General features: G+C 39.7%; 1 protein-coding gene across 1 annotated transcript; it reads right to left on the bottom strand.

Moving 5' to 3' along the window:
* Positions 1–22,188: 22,188 nt before the first annotated feature.
* Positions 22,189–24,029, bottom strand: LOC149394054 (uncharacterized). The gene is made up of 4 exons (XM_089616689.1): positions 23,927–24,029; positions 23,304–23,373; positions 23,158–23,217; positions 22,189–22,771 (listed from the first exon to the last, which is right to left on the bottom strand). Exon 4 carries the CDS (start codon positions 22,765–22,767, stop codon positions 22,435–22,437), a length of 333 nt encoding a protein of 110 aa, XP_089472815.1. The 5' UTR covers positions 22,768–22,771; positions 23,158–23,217; positions 23,304–23,373; positions 23,927–24,029; the 3' UTR covers positions 22,189–22,434.
* Between the last annotated feature and the right edge of the window lie 274 nt (positions 24,030–24,303).

Genomic DNA, 24,303 nt, shown 5'->3' with positions numbered 1-24,303 from the left:
TTAGATGACTCAGCACCAGAAGTCAACTTCTTCCTGGTTTTAGGCGAAGAACTCTTGTCAGCATAGAGAGCCGACCCTTTGTTCTTCCCATGTCGAGTGATAGATTCGAAAGTCTGTAGCTCATTCAACAGCTGAGACAGTCCATACGTCAACTTGTTCATAATGTAGTTGGACGTAAACTGTATGAAGTCACTCGAAAGGGAATTCAGGATTATTCCCACCTGAGTAACCTCATCCATCTGTACCCCATGGAGTTCAGCTTCGGTGAAGTAGTTAGTCATCTTCATGACATGATCCCTCATCGGAGTTCCCGCAATCATCCTAGTGCTAGTGCACTTACGGGTGAGCTCAATGCGGGCTTGCTCGCTTTGCATCCCAAACATTTGTTGCAACGAGTCAAGGATCTCCACAGCGGTCTCCTTCCCTTCCATCTTAGTTCGCAACGCATCAGATATGCTTGCTAGCATGTAGGCCACCGCCTTGTTATTGGCAGTAGTCCACTTGTCATAGTCCTCCCTCAAGTTCTTGGAGGCACCATGAGCAGGAAGAGGAGGTCTGTCTTCAGTGAAGATAAAGCGAATGCTTTCACTCACAAGCACAATGTTGAGATTTGAATTCCACTTAGGGAAGTTATCTCCAGTCAGGACGTCTTTCGACAACAGGGCCATATTAGGGTTCGACATGATTACTAAAAACATAAAAGTACATTTATTAACAATATGAAAAGAAACAACCATCAATATAATTTAGGAAATAAAAACTATAATGCAAACATGCACGGGATAAAATACTAAACAAAAGAACCCATTTTTTATATTCCAAGGTAATTCGACTAATAGCCACAGTCCGTTTCACTCTGGTGACGTAACGGAGTGCACCTAGTGAAAATGAGAACCATCTCAGATTAGTGAGCAATCATAGTACATGCACCTGCATAACTATGCTCACTAACTACCAATTTTATAGGAATCTTTGGCCACATGATCAACCACCGGTCGGTTCATGCATGAGTCAACGCAACATTTCAGTGAAAGAAATCTAGCTCATACGCACTAGCGTAACTAGTACACGCAGAGATCAACCCTCCCACCTATAGTCAGAGACACAACCTTGGTATTGGAATCAGAAAAGCCATTCCGAATGGAACTGACCACCATGTCTAGAAAACCGCCGGTCACGAGGGGATCTTTCATCCTCACGGTGTTGTGTCAATGTTGGAGACCTACGACTCAATATACTTTTAGTATTTTAATTTTCCTAGCATTAACTTTAATCTAGGTGATCCACTCGAGTTAACTAAGTCATATTAAAAACTCGAGTGTTTCTAAACTATCCTTAAAAACAGATGTTTCGATATAGCTTAGTGATTAGGAATTCGTGACATCTAGTCTTGATTATCCTAAAAGTATTCCATCACGGAAAAGCTCCCAGTAGAGAAGGTGAGACACTAGGTCTCCTTAAGTACCTCTCAGCTTAGCCTCTTATCGGCTTGGTGACAAAGCTCTCCGATCCGTTCAACTCATTCATTAATTAACTATCCTAAACCAATTAGACAATTTTAATGAATGAAAGCCCATGACAACCATAAACATACGATACATGATCTAAGTTATAGTATACAAGCATGGCATAGTAATTAAATAAACAAGCAAGAGCATGCAAGAATGGTTTGATTCGGATTGATCGTTTCCTATTTGATTCTATAAAGTAAATCAAGATGAGCCCAATCATATTGGCCCATGGATTCAATTGGGCCCATTCTTATGTCCCTTAGAAAAATAAATCAATATCAAATTATTTAATTTTTCTAATTTTTTATCGAAAAAAATTAATTAAGTAAGGGCCCATTCTAATGTCCCAAAAATAAATCGATATCATAATCATTTATTTTATAATGTTTTAAATAAAAATTATTAGGGCTCAGCCCATATAATTAATTAAATAAAACATTTAAAACTTAATTTTTTTTCGGTAAATTTTTTTTAATGAGTGGGACCACGGTTTCCGGGCTGAGGTCCGGACGAATCCGCTAATCTTGACCTAGATCAAGATTAGACTTGAGGCTGCACCGGACCGCCGCCGCCACGAGGGCGCCCGGCACGAAGAGGACGGCCGAGACTTGTCACAAAATTTTGTGACAAGTTTTCTTGTGGCGTAGTCGTGGAGGCTTTCTTCGTCTGTCATGCTTCTTCATTGTGTGTCCGTCTCTCGCTGATCGTCGTGATCAAGAACGTCGCACCATCGGATTACAACAATAATAATAATAATTACATAAAACCTATACCCTTTGAATTTTGGGTTTACAAAAAATCTAGAAAAGCGAGAATCAAATATTCTACGATCAAACCACGAATCACAATCCACATATCATATATTGAATTGCATGAAATTCACATCCACATATAATTTCATTCAAACCATATTTAAATTAATTACTAGAACGAATCGATTAATTAATCATAACATCTAGCTTTGATACCACTTGTTGGGGAATCAAGTGGGTATCAGACACGAACAATCACTCTGATACCACTTGTTGGGTGAAACAGGTGAGCATCAGACACGAACAATCGCTCTGATGCCGCTCGTTTGAGATGATTCCACCACATAACCATATTAATGCGGAAAAATAATTAATTACGCTGATCATAAGCTAATTAAATTATGGTTATAATTAACAAGATCTAGTTATGTTTAATTAATTTAATTCACGAGAGCATATTTATCAAGCAACCGATTTGAGCGAAAAACGAATACTTACATTGATTTTCGGTTCACGAACTGAAAGCTTTCATAATCCGTCTTCGTCTTGAACGTACAAGCTTTCACACGATCAATAAGGAATTCCTCCTTCAAGGACTCGATGTGATGACACCTTAGTCTTCCAAGACGTAATCTCCGAGACGAATAAGAAAGATGATTGGGCACAGTCTTTATCTCACTAGATTACGAAACTAGGTGTTTCGAGATCTCTCTCTTATTTTACTAAGAATGGAAACGAATTTCCGAGGGGAGGGAGAGGCAGATGCACGACCAAGGTAGGCTAGAGTGCACGAAATTTTTCTCAAAAATTGCTTATTTTTGCCTTCTCATGAACCCTTATTTATAGTAGTAAAAAGGAGATATTCATGGAATCTTCCAGAATATTTTATTTCCTTTTATTGTGTTCACATTGGTGGATTAAATCTAGGCCATTGGATCTCAACAAGTGAATCCTACTTTTTCTCTCATCCATCAGATCAATATCTATTGGATATTATTCTCTATTTAAATAGAGAATATTTTATTTAGTGAGAGAATAAAGGAGAATATATTATTTCCCTTTAAATATATTCTCATATATTCTCCTAAATACTTTCCTATAAATAAGGAGAAAATATAGGACAATATCTTATATTATTCTCTCTCCTTTATTTAAGGAACTAAAGAGAAAATATTGGTAAATACCAATATTATAAAATTTGAATTTTTAGGCTCACGGCCAAGGGGGGGATTCGCGCAAACCCTAGTGCCAAAATTCCCAAATCCGATTTTCATATTTTGTGCAAGGCCCAATTGCTTAAAACCCAATTAATTATTTATTTACTTGGTCCAACAATAAACAAATAATTAATAATTGTTTATTTACTTGATCAAACAATAAATAAACAATTCTACCATAAATATTTATTTAATTATGCGAATACCCGTTTTCCAGAATTAATGCTGTCAATCACAATTACAGCAAGTGAGATTAATAATGATAGACATTGCTATACGAAAGTTCTTATCCGCCTTTATCAGAGCCGAATCGGGGACTATGGACTTAGTAATAGAAGCTTAACAACTCCGATGAAAAAGATGAAATAGTCATTTCTCTTTCTCCATCGATTCGTCTAATCTTGGTCAAGTACTCCACCTTGTAAGCCAAGACTGAACTCTCCTTTATACTAGAATTATATTTACTCATCGTGATGAGTGTCCACTGATATAGTCAGTTCGTGATCAAGATCCTCCAGGTTCAACCCGTGTCAAGAGAAGTCAATTTTTCCGTTATACTTCTTTTGATACATATCATTGTTGCTTCTCCAGCGAAAGATTCTTTCGAACGTTACTTACTTCGAAAGTGCTAGCAATCTATCGATTCTGGAATCAACCCTTAGGTGAGTGAACATTAACCTTCTTTTAGGATGGCTGGATTCCGTATCTGTAAATCACTTCCCACTCGAATTATGCTATGAGAAAACTCCAAAGATATAAGCTGTGATTAGCATGAATAGCCTTTTAGCGAATGAGTCAAAGAGCTCAGTAACATAATCCAGTGTCCATGATCACTTCAAGATTTAGATCAAGTCTCACTGTGACCCTCATAGTGGCCTCGGTTAGTGTGTCGTAACAGTCCTTAAACGATACATCTACACCAAGACCTGTCGAGGTCGTACACTTACCACAAGTGTAGAATGCTCCCACACAGTGATCAGCCTTCACATATGTGTTCTACATATATGACTTTAGATATAGCTTTCCAGGCGTATATCAGTCATCGACCATGTTTTAGCACACCGCCCGAACTCAGGTGCCCAGCACGTGACTCCGTTTAATACGGAGGCTATGGAAGATAATTGCTATTGATTCTAATTGTTTAGAACCCAACCCACTAATCATATAATGCTAATAAAGTAATCTTATTATCGAATTTAGTAATCATTTATTCATTATCTTCAAGTGGGCAATATTCCTAACACCCTCCATGTAAGCTCAGAGAATCCCACAGCATGGATTGTCGACTCCGATGCCTCTGTTTGTAATAGAAGCATATCAGTCACCATCGCCAACGGAGCCAAAACTCAAGTCACTGGTATTGGCACCGTGGCCTTGACGAAGTCCATGAAGCTAGAATCAGTGTTCTTTGTTCCTCAACTACAGTGCAATCTCTTATCTGTGCATAAGATCAACAAAGACTCCAAGTGCCGAACTATATTTGATGAAAGTTCATGTGTGTTTCAGGAACAGTTCACGGGGAGACAGATTGGTAATGCCGAGCTGAGTACCGGACTCTATGTCATCAAGCCAGATCAGCCCGCCATGTGCAACTAGCCCAATATTCACCCCAGTATAAAGAGATCATGCTCAATCACCTTAGACTAGGGCATCCAAATTTCATGTATCTCAAAAGACTGTTTCCTTCTTTGTTTATCAATAAAAATATCAATTCCATTCAGTGTGACATGTGTGAGTTCGCTATACATACTTGAAGCTCGTATCACCTCACCTCGTACAAACCATCTCGCCCATTTGCCACAATTCACAGTGATATATGGGCCCCCTCAAAATTCCCAATATCAGTGGAGTTCGATAGTTTCTTCTCTTTGTTTATGAGCACATTAGACTCAGTTGGATATACATGATGAAACAAAAATCCGAAACATCCAATCTATTCAAAACCTTTCACAAAATGGTCCAAACACAGTTCGACACCTCAATTCAAATTGTCCACACTGACAACACTCGAGATTATTTTAATTCCGAGCTCGGCGATTTCTTCAAAACACATGGCATAATTCACTCCAGCTCGTGCGTTCACACCCCGCAACAAAATGGGGTAGCCGAGCGGAAAAATCGACACATTCTCGAGGTCGCCCGAGCCATCATGTTCTCCTCAAACGTTCCATCTCATTTTTTGGGAGAAGCAGTCCTCATAGCCACTTACCTCATAAACAGAATGCCATCTCGTGTCTTTGGTTACAAAATCCCAGCCCAAGTCCTTCTAGAGACATACCCTCATTCTCGTCTCATCTCAACACTACCAGCGAAAGTATTTGGCTGTTCTGTCTTCACCCATTCTTATGACCAAGGTAAACTAGAATTAAAATCACTCAAGTGCATCTTCCTTGGCTATTCAGCAACTCAGAAAGGCTACAAATGCTATGAACCCCAGTCACGAAAATTCATAGTCTCCATGGATGTATCATTTCATGAGTGCAGTCCTTACTTCGCCAATTCAGCTCGTCAGGGGGAGAATAATGAAAATGACTTTCCAAATTGGCTCATCATAAACCCAGAATTCACCTCCCCTCTTAGTCCGCCTAGTTCGCCCCCAAGTCCGACCTTGCCTCTCACCTCGCCTCTTAGTCCGCCTAGTTCGCCCCCAAGTCTGACTTCATCTGTCCAAAACACGATCACCTTGCCCAGTCTGCTTCTGACTCTCAGCTCGCAAACCTCTGAATCTTCTCCATGCGAACTGAACATCACCCAGAGTCCGGTACAAGCTCACGAGCATGATGTCTCTCCGAACCTGAACCACGACACTATTGAACAAGGTAACACCTTATCTCTGGACTTACCCATTGCATTGAGAAAACCTGCTCGGTCGTGTGGTCAATATAGGATGGACGATTACGCGTACTATGGGAACCTATCTACGGGCTACCAAGCCTATGTGGCGAAGTTAGATGAAGGAAAAGTGCCCAATCCATCGAGGAAGCCCTTCAGAGTCCATAGTGGCGAGATGGTAGTCATGCCGAGATCCAAGCCCTCGAACAAAATGACACGTGGGATATCGTCGAACTGCCGCCAGGCAAACGAACTGTCGGATGTAGATGGCTCTTCACCATCAAACACAATCCAGATGGCACAGTGGAGAGATTCAAAGCTCGCCTTGTCGCAAAAGGGTATACTCAGGCACATGGCATCGACTATCAAGAGACGTTCGCTCTAGTCGCGAAGTTCAATACCATCAGAATCCTTCTCTCACTAGCAGCCAACCTAGATTGGCCTCTCATTCAGCTCGATGTGAAGAATGCTTTTCTGAATGGCGAACTGGAAGAGGAAGTCTACATGCAACTCCCACCGGGATTCAACAATGATCAAGGTGCAAACAAAGTCTGCAAACTCAAAAAATCTCTATACGGACTAAAACAGTCCCCTATGTGCTCAAGCGTTGCAACTACGAGCAGAGTCAAGCAGATCCGACACTCTTCTCAAAGATCTCCACACAAGGCAAGCACACCATCCTTAGTGTGTATATGGATGACATAGTCATCACCGGAGACGATCTAGAAGAGATCAAGAGACTGAAGCAAACCTTGTCATCGGAGTTCGAAGTTAAGGACCTCGATAGTCTACGATACTTCCTTGGCATGGAGGTAGCTCGATCTGATAAGGGCATCTCTGTCTCACAGCGAAAGTACACTTTGGATCTCCTCAAAGAAACTGGCATGCTTGATTGTAAACCAGTTGACACTCTGATGGATGCCAATGTAAAATTTCTAGCTCGCACCACCGAGGCCGCCACCGACAAAGAAAGATTTCAGCAGCTCGTAGAAAAACTCATCTACCTCACCCACACAAGACCAGATATTGAATTCGCAGTAAGTATGGTAAGCCGATTCATGAGTAATCCTTCGAAAACTCACATGGACGCAGTTATGAGGATTCTCCAATATCTCAAAGCTGCCACATGGACTGGTCTCTCCTTCAAGAAAAGACGAAGTCGTAGTGTTCACATATGCGAACTGGGCCGGATATGTTCCAGAAAGACGATCAACATCAGGCATGTGCACATACGTCTAGGGAAATCTTGTCACCTGGCAAAGTAAGAAGCAGTCTGTCGTCTCAAGAAGTAGTGCTGAAGCCGAACTCGGGTCTTTAGCAAACGGAGTATGTGAAGGCATTTGGCTGAAGAGAGTTCTCAATGACCTCAAGATCATCGTCGAAGGACCAATCAAGTTTTTCTGTGATAATCAAGCTGCTCTCAGCATAGCTAAAAATCCAGTCCACCACGACAGAATGAAACATATCGACATCGATCGATACTTTATCAGTGAAAAGATTGAAGCAAAAATTATCGATAAGGAACACGTTCCATCAAGTCATCAACTCGCCGACATCCTCACCAAAGCCCTTCCTCGAGCGACATTCTCCGAGCTATGTAGCAAGCTTGATCTCCTCAACATATACAGTCAAGCTTGATGGGGAGTGTTGAAATCTAGCCCGGCAGTTTGTCCTTCTATTGTCACTTCGTCCGAGCCAAGCTCCACCTCGTCCTCGTCACTTCACCCTTCTTTCTGACAAGCGTGCTTTGGAAACTCACACATCTTGGAACTCCTTTCACATGGGAAAGCGTCGCATTTTTTACTTACCGTATCTGTTAGCCATTTTCCATTTTTCAATAGGAGCTTGAAGAAGTCGGTCTCCACATCGGCGACATTTACATAAACTCGGCCCAAGAACTTCCCCTCAAGTTTAGAAGTGCGGGTCCACTTCACGCAGTCATTGAAATCAGAATTTTTTGGTTCCTTCAAAGGTCTGAACGGCGTTACCCCAACTCTGTGGAGTATTTCGGCCGCGTCTGGTTTGTGAAATCGGAGGGAAAAATATCTTTTCTGTGATACTTCTGAGATGGTGTTCGTATCGAGTCTTTTTCCGACCTTAGCCTCTTCTGCGCTAGGGTTAACAGCGGGAGCGTCTTTTCCGATACATCGAGCCGCCGTGAACGTTTCCTACCCGGAGAGGGCGGCTTCGTCGAAGAAGGCAGCTTCGTCGAAGAGGACGGCTGTGAAGGAGGATGAGGAGGAGGAAGGGGATTAGGAGGACTAGGGGGAAAAGGAGAACTTGGAGGACCAGGAGGAGGAGGACTACGCGATCGATGTCGACGGCGTGAACCAGCTTGCGTAGTTGGTAACGGCGCCGGAGGTAACTTGTCACGTCCTCGAACATGACGTTTATCTTCTCAAACATGGCAATCTGTAAGTTGATGACAAAAAATACGGAATAAGAAACTAAAAATTTATGGAAACGACTGATTATAAACTTATTTATTAAACGAAAATAAACTAACCTGGTCTCACCTCATTCTCTCTAGCCTACGAGCGTTCGTACTCAGTGCTCTCAAGACGGTCGCCTGAGAATGTATCATTTGATTCCTTATATCCTCCGTCAAAGCCCACAGAGCGGGATGATCGGGACGAGCGGGAGGTGCGGGATGATCGGGCAAGTAGGAGGTGCGGGATGATCGGGCAAGTGGGAGGTGCGGGATGATCGGAACGTTCGAACTGAAATGAATAATTATAAACTACTAACTACTAACTAAGTAATAAATTATAAACTAATCACTAATTAATAAATAAACTACTAACTAATTAATAAATTATAAACTAATCACTAATTAATAAATAAACTACTAACTAATTAATAAATTATAATCTAATCATTAATTAATGAATAAACTACTAATTAATTAATAAATTATAAACTACTAACTAATTAATTAATTATAAACTAATCACTAATTAATAAATAAACTACTAACTAATTAATAAATTATAAACTACTAACTAATTAATTAATTATAAACTAATCACTAATTAATAAATAAACTACTAACTAATTAATAAATTATAAACTACTAACTAATTAATAAATAAACTACTAGCTAATTAATAAATTATAAAATAATCACTAATTAATAAATAATCTACTAACTAATTACTAAATTATAAACTAATCACTTATTAATAAATAAACTACTAAAATAGAACTTACCCGACGAGGTATTCGCGGTGTATTCGAAATATGGTCTTCGTCATCGTCTTCCTCACTCCACAACTTCTCCTCCTCGTCCTCTTCGGCTTGTTTGAGTACGCCGGCTTCTTTCGCCATTGACTCTACTAAGTCAATCTCTTCCTCGATATTACGTGGCTCAACCACGTCTTCGCCTTCAGTCGGATAGAGTGATTGACTGAGTTGCGTCTCTAGTAGCTCGAAGAACTCACGCACTCCGGTCCGTGGTCTCAACATCTAAACGCCGAGCTACAAGACAACAAAATTTATGAATATTTATAAGTTAGATAAGTGTAGTTATAAATATTTTTAAAAATTATAAATTACCGTTTTTTTGAGCAAAATCTTCTCGACGTCCTTGCGCGTGACCACTCGAGTGCTTGACCAAGAATGCATCCTCGGTACTCGAACACCGGCATTATTCCCGAACTGTTGACCAATCTTCAGACTCGCCTCGAACGCCCAATATTGCACATCGTGCAAATTCCCTGATAAGGAATGAGAAATTTCATTTTATAGACTAAAAAATTATGAAAATATATCAATTAGACTCACTAGTTCAAAAATATCTAAAATTAGACTTTTGTACCAATTTCGGACAAAAATATCATTTCAAGGTAATATAACCATTTTTCACTTCACTTCATTCCCTACATCTTTTCATCTCTCATTCTCTCTCATTTCCTCTCGTTTTCATCATTTTCGAGTATCCAATTCGTTCAATCCCGGCGAAATGGGTTTGTATGCCCATTCATTCATCTTTTATAGTTATGTTGATATAGTTTGCGTAGAAAAAAAAGTTGGTAGATTTAGGTCAAAGAACCCGGAATTTCACGTTATTTCCGATGAAATTCGATAGTTTAGGATGAAATTTAAGTACTATTTCCGATGAAATTCAAGCTAAAATTCCAACAGGATCCGACCGGATCTGGCAAGATCCAGAATCCGACCAGATCTGGCGGGATCTGGCAGGATCCGACCGAATGCCAGAAATCCGACCAGATCTGGCGGGATCCGACCGGATCCGACAGACTGCCAAAAAATACATTAAATAAAAAAAATCCGGCATTTTTTTTTATTTTATGTATTTATGTGATATTTCTTGCAGTTTTATTGATGGTTAACAGCACATGGGAGAGAAATGGACACTTATACGTGTTAAAAAATGCAAGAACATTTCTGCTTGAAGTTTCGAAAGAGACGACGTACACGGGGTTAGTCGACAAGGTGTACAATAGAGTCGATATAGACATATCAAAGTATGACTTAAAGTTAGAAGTTCCATATGAAGCGGGTAATATGCCGATTGAGCCTGCTTTGTTGAAGGACGATATTGATGTTAAGTATTATACGAAGTGCAAAAGTCGTAGAAAATATGCACTTTGTGTAACTTTGATATCGATAGAAATCATAGCGTTAAGTGCAAACAAAGTAGATAAAGGAAAAAATGTTATCAATGAAGAGTTGCCTCGTGTTGAACTCAACAAGAGATTAAAGAATTTGATAATCACCGATCGAGATGATGAAGTATACGTGCCTGACAGAGATGATTATCACAACAATGAGGAAGATGATGAAGAACAAAATAACAAAGTTGACGAAGATAAAAGTGACGGGGGAGAAGATGGACACAACAGGGAAAAAAGAACAGAATTCGAAGAGTTTGCGAATCATGAAGAATATAAAGATTTTGTTAAACATTTTGCAGTACCATCAGGACACGGTGAACCATCAAAACAAGGTGAACCGTCACGTGACCCTCGTAAAGATGTTTCACAAATGGATTTCGTGCATTATTCATGGGAAGCCCCTGACTTCACAACCGATGATGTTGTCAAAGAAGAACGTAATGAAGGTCTAAGTCTGTTGTCACATTCTTCCACAGGTAATAAAAATAATGAGATCTACTTATAATATGGAAAATATTATGTTATATATTTTATAACCATTGATTACATGCAATAGGTAGCACAAAAGATATATACCTTGGGAAAGAGTTTGAGTCAAAGAAACAGATGAAGCAACATATTCATGTTCTTGCTCTAAAAAATAATTTTGAGTTTAGAGTGAAATCGTCTTCGAAAAAGATATGGTATGTCATATGCAAAAATGAGATGTGCACTTGGAAGCTGAGGGGTGTTGTGCAATGGTCTGATATGTGGTAGATAACGTCGTATGAGAGTAGACATTCTTACGCGCGTGTGGTTCGAACAAAAGGTCTTAGAGGAGCTGCATCTTGGGTTATTGGGCACGTCTTCGAAGATAAGTACAACATTAGCTCTATGGCTGAATATTCAACGCATAACGTAAGAGAGGAAGTCAAGACAAGATGGGGTGTTGGTATATCGTACTTGAAAGCTTGGAGAACAAGGGAGAAATCAATTTCGTACGTAAGGGGTACGCCAGAAGAATCTTATCAGAAGTTACCATCTTGGTTATACATGTTAGAGCAGAAGAATCCAGGGACTCTTACGGCGTTTGTGAAAGATGGCGATAGATTCAAACACACGTTCTTTTTCTATTGGGGCGTGTCGTAGAGGGTTCAAGTCTTGTCGATCAGTCATATCATTAGACGGTGCATTTTTGAAGACAAAATACGGTGGACAGTTGCTATGCGCAATTGCGATGGATGCTAATTCTCAGTTGTATCTACTTGCATTTGGGGTAGTAGATAGCGGGTGTCATGCTTCGTGGATTTGATTTTTGAGAAAGTTGAGAGACGCTATCGGTGAACACGTTGAAGAGTTGGTGTTCGTATCCGATCGACATGTTTGCATCATACATGGCGTCGAAGTGGTGTTCCCCGGTATCCCTCATGGAACATGCTTCCATCATCTCAAACTAAATATCTAGCATAAATTCAACACCGATCATTCTGGCATTGAACTGTATGATGCCGTTTATGCCTTCAATAAGCAGGCTTTCGAAGCTCATTTTCGGCAATTGAGGAGAAAAGATGTCGAGATGGCTAAGTATCTCGAGGAAGTCGGTTTTGATCGGTAGGCAAGAGCATTTTTCCCTGGAAAACGGTAAAACTAAAACTTTTCCCTTTGTCATTACAAGTATTTAACTATATGTGTAACGTCACTAATATGTAACTGTTTATATAGGTATGATATAATGACAAGCAGTAATGCAGAAAGCTTCAACAATAAGACGATGAATGCTAAAACGTTTCCCATCACCACTTTGCTTGAGTTCATTCGATTCACACTTCAAACGTGGTTTTTTAATCGAGAAGAAATTACTAGAAAATGTGATACAAGACTGTCCCCGAAGTTTCAAGAGAATCTCGAACATCTATATGGCAAGGCACAATACGTGAATACCTACGGACTCGGGATGTTTGAATGTAATGTTAGAGATGAGAGAGGCGACTTTGATGTGCACTTGATGAATAACACATGCACTTGTGGACTACCACAACTACTTGGAATCCCGTGTACAAGCATGCCATCGCATCTGCACAACACAGGAGTGTAGACATTTATTCGTTGTGCAGTCATTTCTATTCGAAGGAGATATGGATTGAGATGTACAAGGAATCTATATATCCTGTTGGGAATGAAGATCAGTGGAACGTTTCGGATGACATAAAAAACATGAAGGTGTTGGAACCAGTTGAAAAGAAACAAGCTGGTCAACCGAAGAAAAGTAAACAAGGAAGGTGAAGAGTCAATCGATACACATCTCAAGGAGAAAAAGTTGTTATTCATCGCAAATGTGGTAAATGTGGTGGTGTGTGACATAATATGAAGACATGCACATGGAGAGAGTGAAAACTTGTTTATATTTATTAGAAGAAATGGCAGCACAAGTGCGCAAAGTTATCGGGTTTTTACACTTATGTATCCAAACTTTTTTTTTTCGCGGCATAAGTATCCAAAGTCAGTTCTCAGTTACACTGTTGGTGTTTTGGACGTTAAATGTAAACGGCGAGCCACGTGTCTTCATCCTACAATGTCTAAGTGTATAAATGAGAGTAAGTGACGGCACAAGTGCCCAAAGTTATCGTTTTTTTTTTTTGCAGGTCGAGCAGGACGACTTTCCGGGAGACCTGAACCACCACAAGTCCGGCGGCGGTGGCACGAAAATCGAAGCCCCGTCATTCTTCCCTCCTTTCATGGACTCATCGGCGACGAATGCGAAAGGAGCCGAGCAATGGTAGAATACCATAACGAGCGTGGGGCAGCAGTTCAGCGGGGTCCACGAGTTCCGCGAGACGCTCCGAAAGTACGCGATCGCCCACCAGTTCGCGTTCCGGTACAAGAAGAATGAAAGCCACCGCGTGACGGTCAAGTGCAAATTGAAGGGTTGCCCATGGAGAATCCACGCGTCGTGTCTCTCGACGACTCAGCTAATCTGCATCAAGAAGATGAACCCGGGTCACACTTGCGAGGGCTCGCCCGCCACCAACGGCCACCAGGCAACGAGGAGCTGGGTGGCGAGCATCATCAAAGAGAAGCTCAAGGACGACTCGAGCTTCCACCATCAAACGATTTTTTTTAAATAATAATAAATAAATAAAAAGTTTACTCTCATTTATAAAATCACAGCCTCCGATAAAGTCGTCCTGCTCGACCTGCAAAAAAAAACGATAACTTTGAGCACTTGTGCCGCCACTTACTCTCATTTATAAACTTAGACATTGTAGGATGAAGACACGTGGCTCGTCATTTACATTTAACGTCCAAAACACCAACAGTGTAACTGAGAAGTGAATTTGGATACTTATGCCGCGAAAAAAAAAGTTTGGATACATAAGTGTAAAAATCCGATAACTTTGGGCACTTGTGCCGCCATTTCCTCTATTTATTAAGGTGATCGTTATGTTTATTTTTCAAAACTTATTTTGTTGAACAATTGACGTTTAAGTTTGAGTTGAACATGTTTGTGGTTATGTTCATGTTTATATTTTTATTTATTACTTTAAAATATTTAAATGTGAATTTAATGACAAACTTAAGATATCCAATATATTTAATGACATAAATAGTTTTAATGACATGAAACTAAAGATATCCAATATATTTAATGACATCAAACTAGAGATATCAAAAATATCTAATGACATAAAACTAGAGATATCCTATTTAATACATATATCGCTCTTCTAATTGGAAAATAGGTCTGTCGACCATTTCTTCCTGAACGTCTTAATGTTCTCGCTTCGTAGTGTATCAAAACTGGCGTCGACAAGGAAGTGTTCCATGTATTTGATTGCGAACATCCCACAATCACCACTGAAAGACAAAATCACAAAATGTTATACACAAATAACTCTTAAATAATTATACACAAAATTTTTTACATACCTTTTCACACATTGTGGAAGGTATCATCAACTAGCCATAAGAACGGTGGAAGTCGAATTTCCCCGCCCTCTAGCTCTCGCTCCGCCCTCGGATGCTCGTTGAATAATCTTGACATTGCCATAACCTTTGATATCGCTTGACACCAATCCTACATTAACATAAGAATGTAAGAAAATAAATATATGATTTACTATAAACTTTAAAGTTTACTAACCTCCATCATCGTTCTGAAGTTGTTGGCGTGTTCTCTATTCTTCACAATGTCATTTTGGAAGTCCAAGACGGTTATGGTCCACTCTTGGAGGTCGACTCGGAACGTAAACCAATGGATCTGTTTGAAGTTGACGATGAACAAAATCTCTCGCGCACAATTCCACGGCAAGACTTGAGAGTTTCTGTATCCAGTCATAGGATCAAACACGATTCGTTGATCCCAGTCTACGATCTCCGCCTCGTTGCCTTTTTCGTCGACAATCTTCTTGTACTCTTGTTCTTTCGTATAGCGCCCGTATACATGTTGGACCCACTGGGTATCCATGATGCAGACGTCTTGACGATACCCGTCATATTGTCGTTGGTGTCTCCGTAGCATATGTATAATAGCATCAATATGCTGTCAACGTATTTGGATTAACAAATATATTTAAGACATAATAATTAATTTTTACTATAAATACATATTAAAAGTAAAGTAGTTATACATACCGTGTCGTTTAGCCATTTTCCGTTCTCGATAAGGATCTTGAAGAAATCTTCTTCCACGCTAGCGATCTTCACATAAATCTTCGGCATAAATTGACCATCAAGTTTACGCGTATGACTACAGTTCACGACGGCTTCCCAATCTTTAAGTATTGGCTCCTTCAGCGGTTTGAACGGCGACACCCGCTTATTTGTTGCATACTTCGGCCGTGTCGGGTCCGTGAAATCAGCGGAGAAAGTATCTTTTCGAATATGCTTTTGAGATGGCGTTTGTACCTTCTTTTTCACCTTCTTCTGTGCTAGGGTCGACAACGGGAGCGTCTTATTTGACATATCGTCCCGCCAGGGATGTTTTGTCCTAGGTGAAGCCGGCTTCCTCGTCGTACACGAGGGCTGCGAAGACGACGGCTGCGACACCGCATGTGAAGGAGGAAGGGCGGGAGGACTAGGAGGGGCGGGAGGACTAGGAGGATCGGGAGAACTAAGAGGAGACGGGGATCGTCGTGGACTAGGATGAGGCGGGGATCGATGTGGACTAGGTTTGCCAGCTTGTGTAGTTGGTAATGGCCCAGGACATAAACCTGTCACGTCCGAGAACATCATGTTTATCTTCGCGAACATGTCAAGCTGTAAGTTGATGACACAAAATACTGAATAAGAAACTACATTTTTATATAAATGACTAATTTATATATTTATTTATTAAAACTAACCTGATCTCGCCTCATTCTCTCTAACCTCCGACCGTTTGTACTTAGAGCTCTCAAGACGGTCGCCTGAGATTTTACCAACTGACTCTGAGATTGTCAAAGTTCATTATGAGATTTTTGAAATTGATTATGAGTCTCGATCATATTATTCCACATTTCCTTCATCAAAGACCACATAGAGAGATGATCGGGACGAGCGGGATGATCGGGACGAGCAGGATGATCGGTACGAGCGAGAGGTGCGCAAAGTGCGGGCTGAAATGATTGAAACTAAGAACTACTCCACATAAAACTAGTAACTAAAAATCATATTTTTTATTAATAAATAAAATTTACCTGACGAGGTTCTCGCGGTGTATCTGAAACATGATCATCATCATCGTCTTCATCACTACACAAGTTCTCGTCTTCGTCCTTTTCGGCTTGTCTGAGTACGTCGGCTTCTTTCGCGATTGACTGTACTAAATCAATCTCTTCCTCGATATTACGTGGCTCAACCACGTCTTCATCTTCAGTCGGATAGAGCGATTGACTGAGTTGCGTTTCTAGTTGCTCAAAGAACTCGCGCTCTCCGGTCCTTGGTCTCAACATCTGAAGAACACCGAGCTACAAGAGAAAAAAAAATTATAAATATTTAAAATTTAGATAAGTGTATAAATTATTTATAAAACATATAAATTACAAATCACCGTTTTTTTAAGAAAAACCTTCTCGACGTCCTTGCGTGTCACCACTCGAACGCTTGACCACGAAAGTATCATCGGTACTCGGACACCGACATTGTTCCCGAACTGCTGACCAATCTCCGGAATAGCCTCGGACGCCCAATATTGCACGGCGTGTAAATTCCCCGGTAAGGAATACTTCGCCTCCTTCTGAGGAACGTTCTCGTTGGCGGATTTGTTCTTTTGTTTTACACAGTAGCGGTTCATGTCCACATAGAGGGCGGAGAAAGTCTCTGCCCACGTGTTGTTCCCCCATGGTAGAGAATAGAAGAACGGCTAGTCCTCAACCATGTAGAGATACTTGTCGTTGATGACTTTGTTGTGTTCTACTCCGAGGAGATACCCAATGACAAACACGCACAATCTGAGCATGTACGCATCCTCCGGATCTTGACATGTCTTGAACGCATTCGTCAAGACTTCGAACTTGGCGTTTCGCACGCCATTCAACACGTATTCGAGTCTTCCGAATCTCACGCGTTTATTCCGAAACTCGCGCTCTCCGGTCCTTGGTCTCAACATCTGAAGAACACCGAGCTACAAGAGAAAAAAAATTATAAATATTTAAAATTTAGATAAGTGTATAAATTATTTATAAAACATATAAATTACAAATTACCGTTTTTTTAAGAAATACCTTCTCGACGTCCTTGCGTGTCACCACTCGAACTCTTGACCACGAAAGTATCATCGGTACTCGGACACCGACATTGTTCCCGAACTGCTGACCAATCTCCTGAATAGCCTCGAACGCCCAATATTGCACGGCGTGTAAATTCCCCGGTAAGGAATACTTCGCCTCCTTCTGAGGAACGTTCTCGTTGGCGGATTTGTTCTTTTGTTTTACAAAGTAGCGGTTCATGTCCACATAGAGGGCGGAGAGAGTCTCTGCCCACGTGTTGTTCCCCCATGGTAGAGAATAGAAGAACGGCTAGTCCTCAACCATGTAGAGATACTTGTCGTTGATGACTTTGTTGTGTTCTACTCCGAGGAGATACCCAATGACAAACACGCACAATCCGAGCATGTACGCATCCTCCGGATCTTGACATGTCTTGAACGCATTCGTCAAGACTTCGAACTTGGCGTTTCGCACGCCATTCAACACGTATTCGAGTCTTCCGAATCTCACGCGTTTATTCCAAAACTCGCGCTCTCCGGTCCTTGGTCTCAACATCTGAAGAACACCGAGCTACAAGAGAAAAAAAAGTTATAAATATTTAAAATTTAGATAAGTGTATAAATTATTTATAAAACATATAAATTACAAATTACCGTTTTTTTAAGAAAAACCTTCTCGACGTCCTTGCGTGTCACCACTCGAACTCTTGACCACGAAAGTATCATCGGTACTCGGACACCGACATTGTTCCCAAACTGCTGACCAATCTCCGGAATAGCCTCGAACGCCCAATATTGCACGGCGTGTAAATTCCCCGGTAAGGAATACTTCGCCTCCTTCTGAAGAACATTCTCGTTGGCGGATTTGTTCTTTTGTTTTACACAGTAGCGGTTCATGTCCACATAGAGGGCGGAGAAAGTCTCTGCCCACGTGATGTTCTCCCATGGCAGAGAATAGAAGAACGGCTAGTCCTCAACCATGTAGAGATACTTGTCGTTGATGACTTTGTTGTGTTCTACTCCGAGGATATACCCAATGACAAACACACACAATCCGAGCATATACGCATCCTCCGGATCTTGACATGTCTTGAACGCATTCGTCAAGACTTCGAACTTGGCGTTTCGCATGCCATTCAACACGTATTTGAGTCTTCCGAATCTCACGCGTTTATTTCCGATTGCGAAGTGAATCTCACCCCTTTTCGTTGACTCCATCTTTCGAAGAAGAAGAGAGTGTAAGAGTACTGAAGTAAAATTTAGCGTCATCTCCTCGAAGAATTGAGCGAACGGAGTCTCTGCAATCCTTTGAAATAGATCAAGAGCGGTGAATTTTTCTTTCACAATCTTCAAGATTCCCGAACCACTATATGTGATTCGACCCGGAAAATTACTCCCACATAGCAACGTCAATTTGTCCTAAAACAGGAGTTATAACAAGATTAATCACGTAATATATAACAAATAATTTAAAAAAAATCCACTAATAAATTATAAAAAAAAACAAATATCATTCATTCATTCTTTATAACGTAATTAATTTTCTTTACTTAAAAAAACAACTAAAATCTGAAGAAAAAAAATTAAAAAAACAGCTTCGAGGGGTCGGATCTCGTCGGAGATGGTCGGATTGTCGAATCTCGTCGGAGACGGTCGGATCCCGTCGGATCCAGTCTCTTTGAAGACCGTCGGGTTCGGTCGGATCCCATCGGATTCCATCGGATTCGGTCGGATCTCGTCGGATATAATAAATTGACATTCATGTCAATATAATAAATTGACATTCATGTCAATATATTGACAAATATGTCAAGAAATTGACAATTTATTGACATATTTATCAAGAAATTCTCATATATTATAAATTCTCATTATAATATAAATTCTCAATATATTGACATTCATGTGAATATAATATAAATGTATCAGTAATAGAAAGTGTTTAAACTGGTTAACTGTATTTAAATTTCAAACAATAATGGTATTTCAACAATTTAGATTGCTTGGGCAGATTTTTATGCAAACACCACCAATTATAAAATTGAAATGTAAATCAAAATATAAATGTATAATCCTCGGAGAAGGCCTACCACGAGCAGCTCTCGGTGGCGGAGATCACCAACAACGCCTTCGAGCCCTCGTCCATGATGGCAAAGTGCGACCCGAGGCACGGGAAGTACATGGCTTGCTGTCTGATGTACAGAGGTGACGTGGTCCCCAAGGATGTGAACGCTGCTGTGACAACCATCAAGACGAAGAGGACCATTCAGTTTGTGGATTGGTGTCCCACTGGGTTCAAGTGTGGTATCAACTACCAGCCTTCCACTGTGGTCCCCGGTGGAAACCTTGCCAAGGTCCAACGTGCTGTCTGTATGATCTCCAACTCAACCAGTGTTGCAGAGGTCTTCTCTTGCATTGACCACTAGTTTGACTTCATGTACGCCAAGCGAGCCTTTGTGCACTAGTAGGTTGGTGAGGGATTATTTTAACTTTATTCGTCCCCTATTGTTATTGTTTGAAATTTAATCACTATTATAGAAAAAAAATTACATATAAAAAAGTATATTTATTCAAAATAGGCAGTCAATAATAGTATATAATAAATTAAACGTTCACTAAATTTAAATAAGAGGAAGAACCTCAAGCTCGTCGTCGTCATCCTTGAGCTTGTTGGCCTCGAGCTCGTCGGTCTCGAGCTGGTCGGCTTGGTGTTTTGAAGTAGATCTGTCAGTTAAGTAATTATACATGAATGTCAATAAATGCCAATAAAATAAATCTCAGAGTTGTTGGAGTTCTTGTGGATGTTGATTTCTCGAAACTACTTTAAAAAATAAACTGACAGTTGAGATCTATTGAGAATTTATTGACAATAAAATATATCCTTTTAAACTATCAATAAAATACATCCTTGTAAATATATAGACAATATATTGAGAATTTATAATATTTGAGATTTTATTGACAAATATGTCAATAAATTGACATTCATGTCAATATATTGACAAATATGTCATTAAATTGTCATTCATGTCAATATAATAAATTGACATTCATGTCAATATATTGACAAATATGTCAAGAAATTGAATATTTATTGACATATTTGTCACGAAATTTTCATATATTATAAATTCTCATTATAATATAAATTCTCAATATATTGACATTCATGTGAATATAATATAAATGTATCATTAATAGAAAGTATTTAAACTGGTTAACTGTATTTAAATTTCAAACAATAATGGTATTTCAACAATTTAGATTGCTTTGGCAGATTTTTATGCAAACACCACCAATTATAAAATTGAAATATAAATCAAAATATAAATGTATAATCCTATGCTCCGGTCATATCCTCGGAGAAGGCCTACCACGAGTAGCTCTCGGTGGCGGAGATCACCAACAGTTTGATTTTTCCTTCAAAAATTTTGAGAGCTTGGGCAGAATTCTTTTCCAACACACCAAATTATAAAATTGAAATAGGCATCCTTGAGCTTGTTGGCCTCGAGCTCGTCGGTCTCGAGCTCGTCGGCTTGGCGTTTTGAAGTAGATATCTCAGTTAATCCTATGCAAACACCACCAATTATGAAATTGAAATATACCTAAAAATATAAATGTATAATCCTATGCTCCGATCATATATTGACAATAAAATATATCCTTGTAAACTATCAATAAAATACATCCTTGTAAACTATCAATAAAATACATCCTTGTAAATATATAGACAATATATTGAGAATTTATAATATTTGAGAATTTATTGAGAAATATGTCAATAAATTGACATTCATGTCAATATATTAACAAATATGTCAATAAATTGTCAATAATATTGACATGAATATGTCAATATATTGACATTCATGTCAATATAATAAATTGACATTCATGTCAATATATTGACAAAAAATATAACTAAAAATATAAAGGTATAATCCTATGCTCCGGTCATATCCTTGGAGAAGGCCTACCACGAGCAGCTCTCGGTGGCGGAGATCACCAACAGAGCCTTCGAGCCCTCGTCCATGATGGCAAAGTGCGACCCAAGGCACGGGAAGTACATGGCTTGTTGTCTGATGTACAGAGATGACGTGGTCCCCAAGGATGTGAACGCTGCCGTGGCAACGATCACATACCCAAAGTACATAACATTCAAAACGCCAAGCCGACGAGCTCGAGACCGACGAGCTCGAGGCCAACAAGCTCAAGGATGACGACGACGAGCTCGAGGCATCTTCTTCCTCTTATTCTCAATCTCCTTTAACTCATCGGCTTGGGCTTAAGCTCAAGGCGGATGAGCTCAAAGACGACGACGACGACAAGCTCTGGGAGACTTATTTCATGACATAGATGTCTTTTCCATGCCTTACTCTGGCAACGAGCTCAAGGACGGCACTTAAATTGTTTGAATTCATAAGTTAAACTGTCACTAGTACATCACCTCTGGATTTAATTGGCGAAGCAATCATTCCAAGTATTCTCGGAAGATTTTTTTTTTCACCATAACGTAGCTGACGGTTTTAAAAATCCTGCATATCATTGAAATAATTTGTCAATATGGAAACGCATTACTTTAACAAAGAAATTAATAAACCCAACACAATTCATACCGAAACCATAAAAAACATCATACATACCTTCATTAAAGATGTTCTGACAAAAACCAGGAATTCACTACCCCAAAAAAAAAAAAAAATCAACAAATGTTTCACTATCGAAGACAGTTCAGCGATTTGTTGTTCTAACTCTTGGACGGTGAGGTTTCTTGCGGAAGAAGACGGTGAGGTCGCTTGCGGAAGATGACGGTGAGGTCGCTCAGAATACTCGAAGGCAGTATCGCTCCTGTGGCTTATCACGCCCTGATTTATCCCCCCAACACTTATTACCATTAGGACATTTATAATAAAGTTTTCCAGGATTTCTAGATGTCTTACTAATGCGCACATGGGCTTTAACATGGCATTTATTACATGTTACATTAACAAATGTAATATCGTCTATTCCACACCAGCGCTCGAGGAAGTTGCACGCGTTGTACCCGCAATGATAAAATAAATTACCACTGTTAATAAATAATGCAGCTTCGTAATCACAGCTACAATTTTTCACTGTGAATTGTGTTTCTTCAGGGGAAATTCCTCTGGCCATTATGCTGAAATGTTGAATAGAAAACTAATGAGAAATTAACTGTTAGCACACTTCGTTTATTTTCAATTAAACAAATACCATAAATGATTTATTCAGCGAATAATATAATGCTTTAATGATTTTTTGTTTCGGAATCTATCTTCTCTGCAATTAATTATTCTGTTCTTCATTGTGAGAGACAATATCCAGGTCTCAGATTGTTTGGAAGCTATTCTCCTTTGGGCTGTTGAGCAAAAGTCAATTGTTTGGAAAAGCAACTACCAATTTCATGTTGATAAACAGAAGTTACGACTACCAATTTCATGTCTAAAGAAAAATCCCAATTTCATAATCTAAAAATAATCAAACACGAGCACAGAATTTTCAACAGAAAATGGAAAAATGACATACACAGAGATCGTTGAGCGAGGAGAAGGTGCTGAAGATAAGACCGTCAAGAAGAACAAAAATCTGAACGGAAATTCCAAAATTCAATTATGGAATGAAAACAAATTTTAACTACAAACAAACAATCAACAACAGCAAAAATGACATACACAGAGAGGCGACGATGCCGACGGGAAAGGTAGACGGCGAACGATGACCGGACTGAAAGACGGCGTGGAGCTGGGAAGATCAATGAAATCAATCCAAAAGTCACAAATTGAACACGTATTCCATGAAATCAATCAATTGAACACGTAACAACCAAACCTCAACCTCAAATTGAAATATTCAAACATCAATTTCACGATTTACGTTCAAAATCCAAAAGCCCCAAAATTTAAAATCCTAATCGGACCAAACAATAAGAGAATAAAGATTACTCCACACCGTTAGATTAAGTTGTTATACATCAACGGTTGTGATCTAATCTTGTCTTAGGTATTTATTCAAACAGTTGTATATTAAATCTTTCAGTCAATCTTCATCTCTCCTTTCTCTCATTCTCTGATCTTCACACTTCATAGTTTAAAAAGAAAATACATAGTTTCTAGAGATAACTCTTTCAACAATACATCAAATGCACCCAAACAGAGAAGCACACAACCACACGGTCACACCCACTCCCTCATTCACTCTAGAAGAAAAAACCCCTAATTTTTCTCAGAGGCAAAGAGACTGTAAGAGACCAAAGGAAATAGATAGAGGGAAAGATGAGTGATAGAGAGAGACAAACCTGTAGGCGGAGGGACGGCAGAGACGCGGCGGACGACGACGGAGAGAGCGAGGGAATGAGGACTGAGAGAGACGGTTACGTGTTTGGCAGAGGTGTCGAGTCTCTTTTAATTCACAACCCTGACATAAATATTTTCCTTTTATTTTTTCCTATTTATTTTTTGAATTTACTAGCCGTTTGAAGTGGTTGATTCTTATTATGGAGGTATGGATCAAGAGGCTGCCACGTGGCCCCCTTTTCTGCACGACACGTGGCTAAATAGCTCCCTCCTCTGCGCGACACGTGGCTCCGTTTTGGTCTTCACTTTCCTTGCCTGTCTATCTTCTCTGCTCGAATTCCTTGCCCCTTGACCTTCCCACTTCTGCGATTTTTTTTTC

This window comes from Urtica dioica, chromosome 6 (genome assembly GCF_054948205.1).
Source record: "Urtica dioica subsp. dioica isolate 48M chromosome 6, U.dioica_male_clone48M_v1_H2, whole genome shotgun sequence".
Classification (NCBI taxonomy): domain Eukaryota; kingdom Viridiplantae; phylum Streptophyta; class Magnoliopsida; order Rosales; family Urticaceae; genus Urtica; species Urtica dioica.
This window is presented reverse-complemented; position numbering and strand designations above follow the sequence as displayed.

Coding starts and splice junctions, on each gene's coding strand:
- LOC149394054 (XM_089616689.1), bottom strand. CDS start 22,767: ATGGCCAGAGGAATTTCCCCTGAAGAAACACAATTCACAGTGAAAAAT.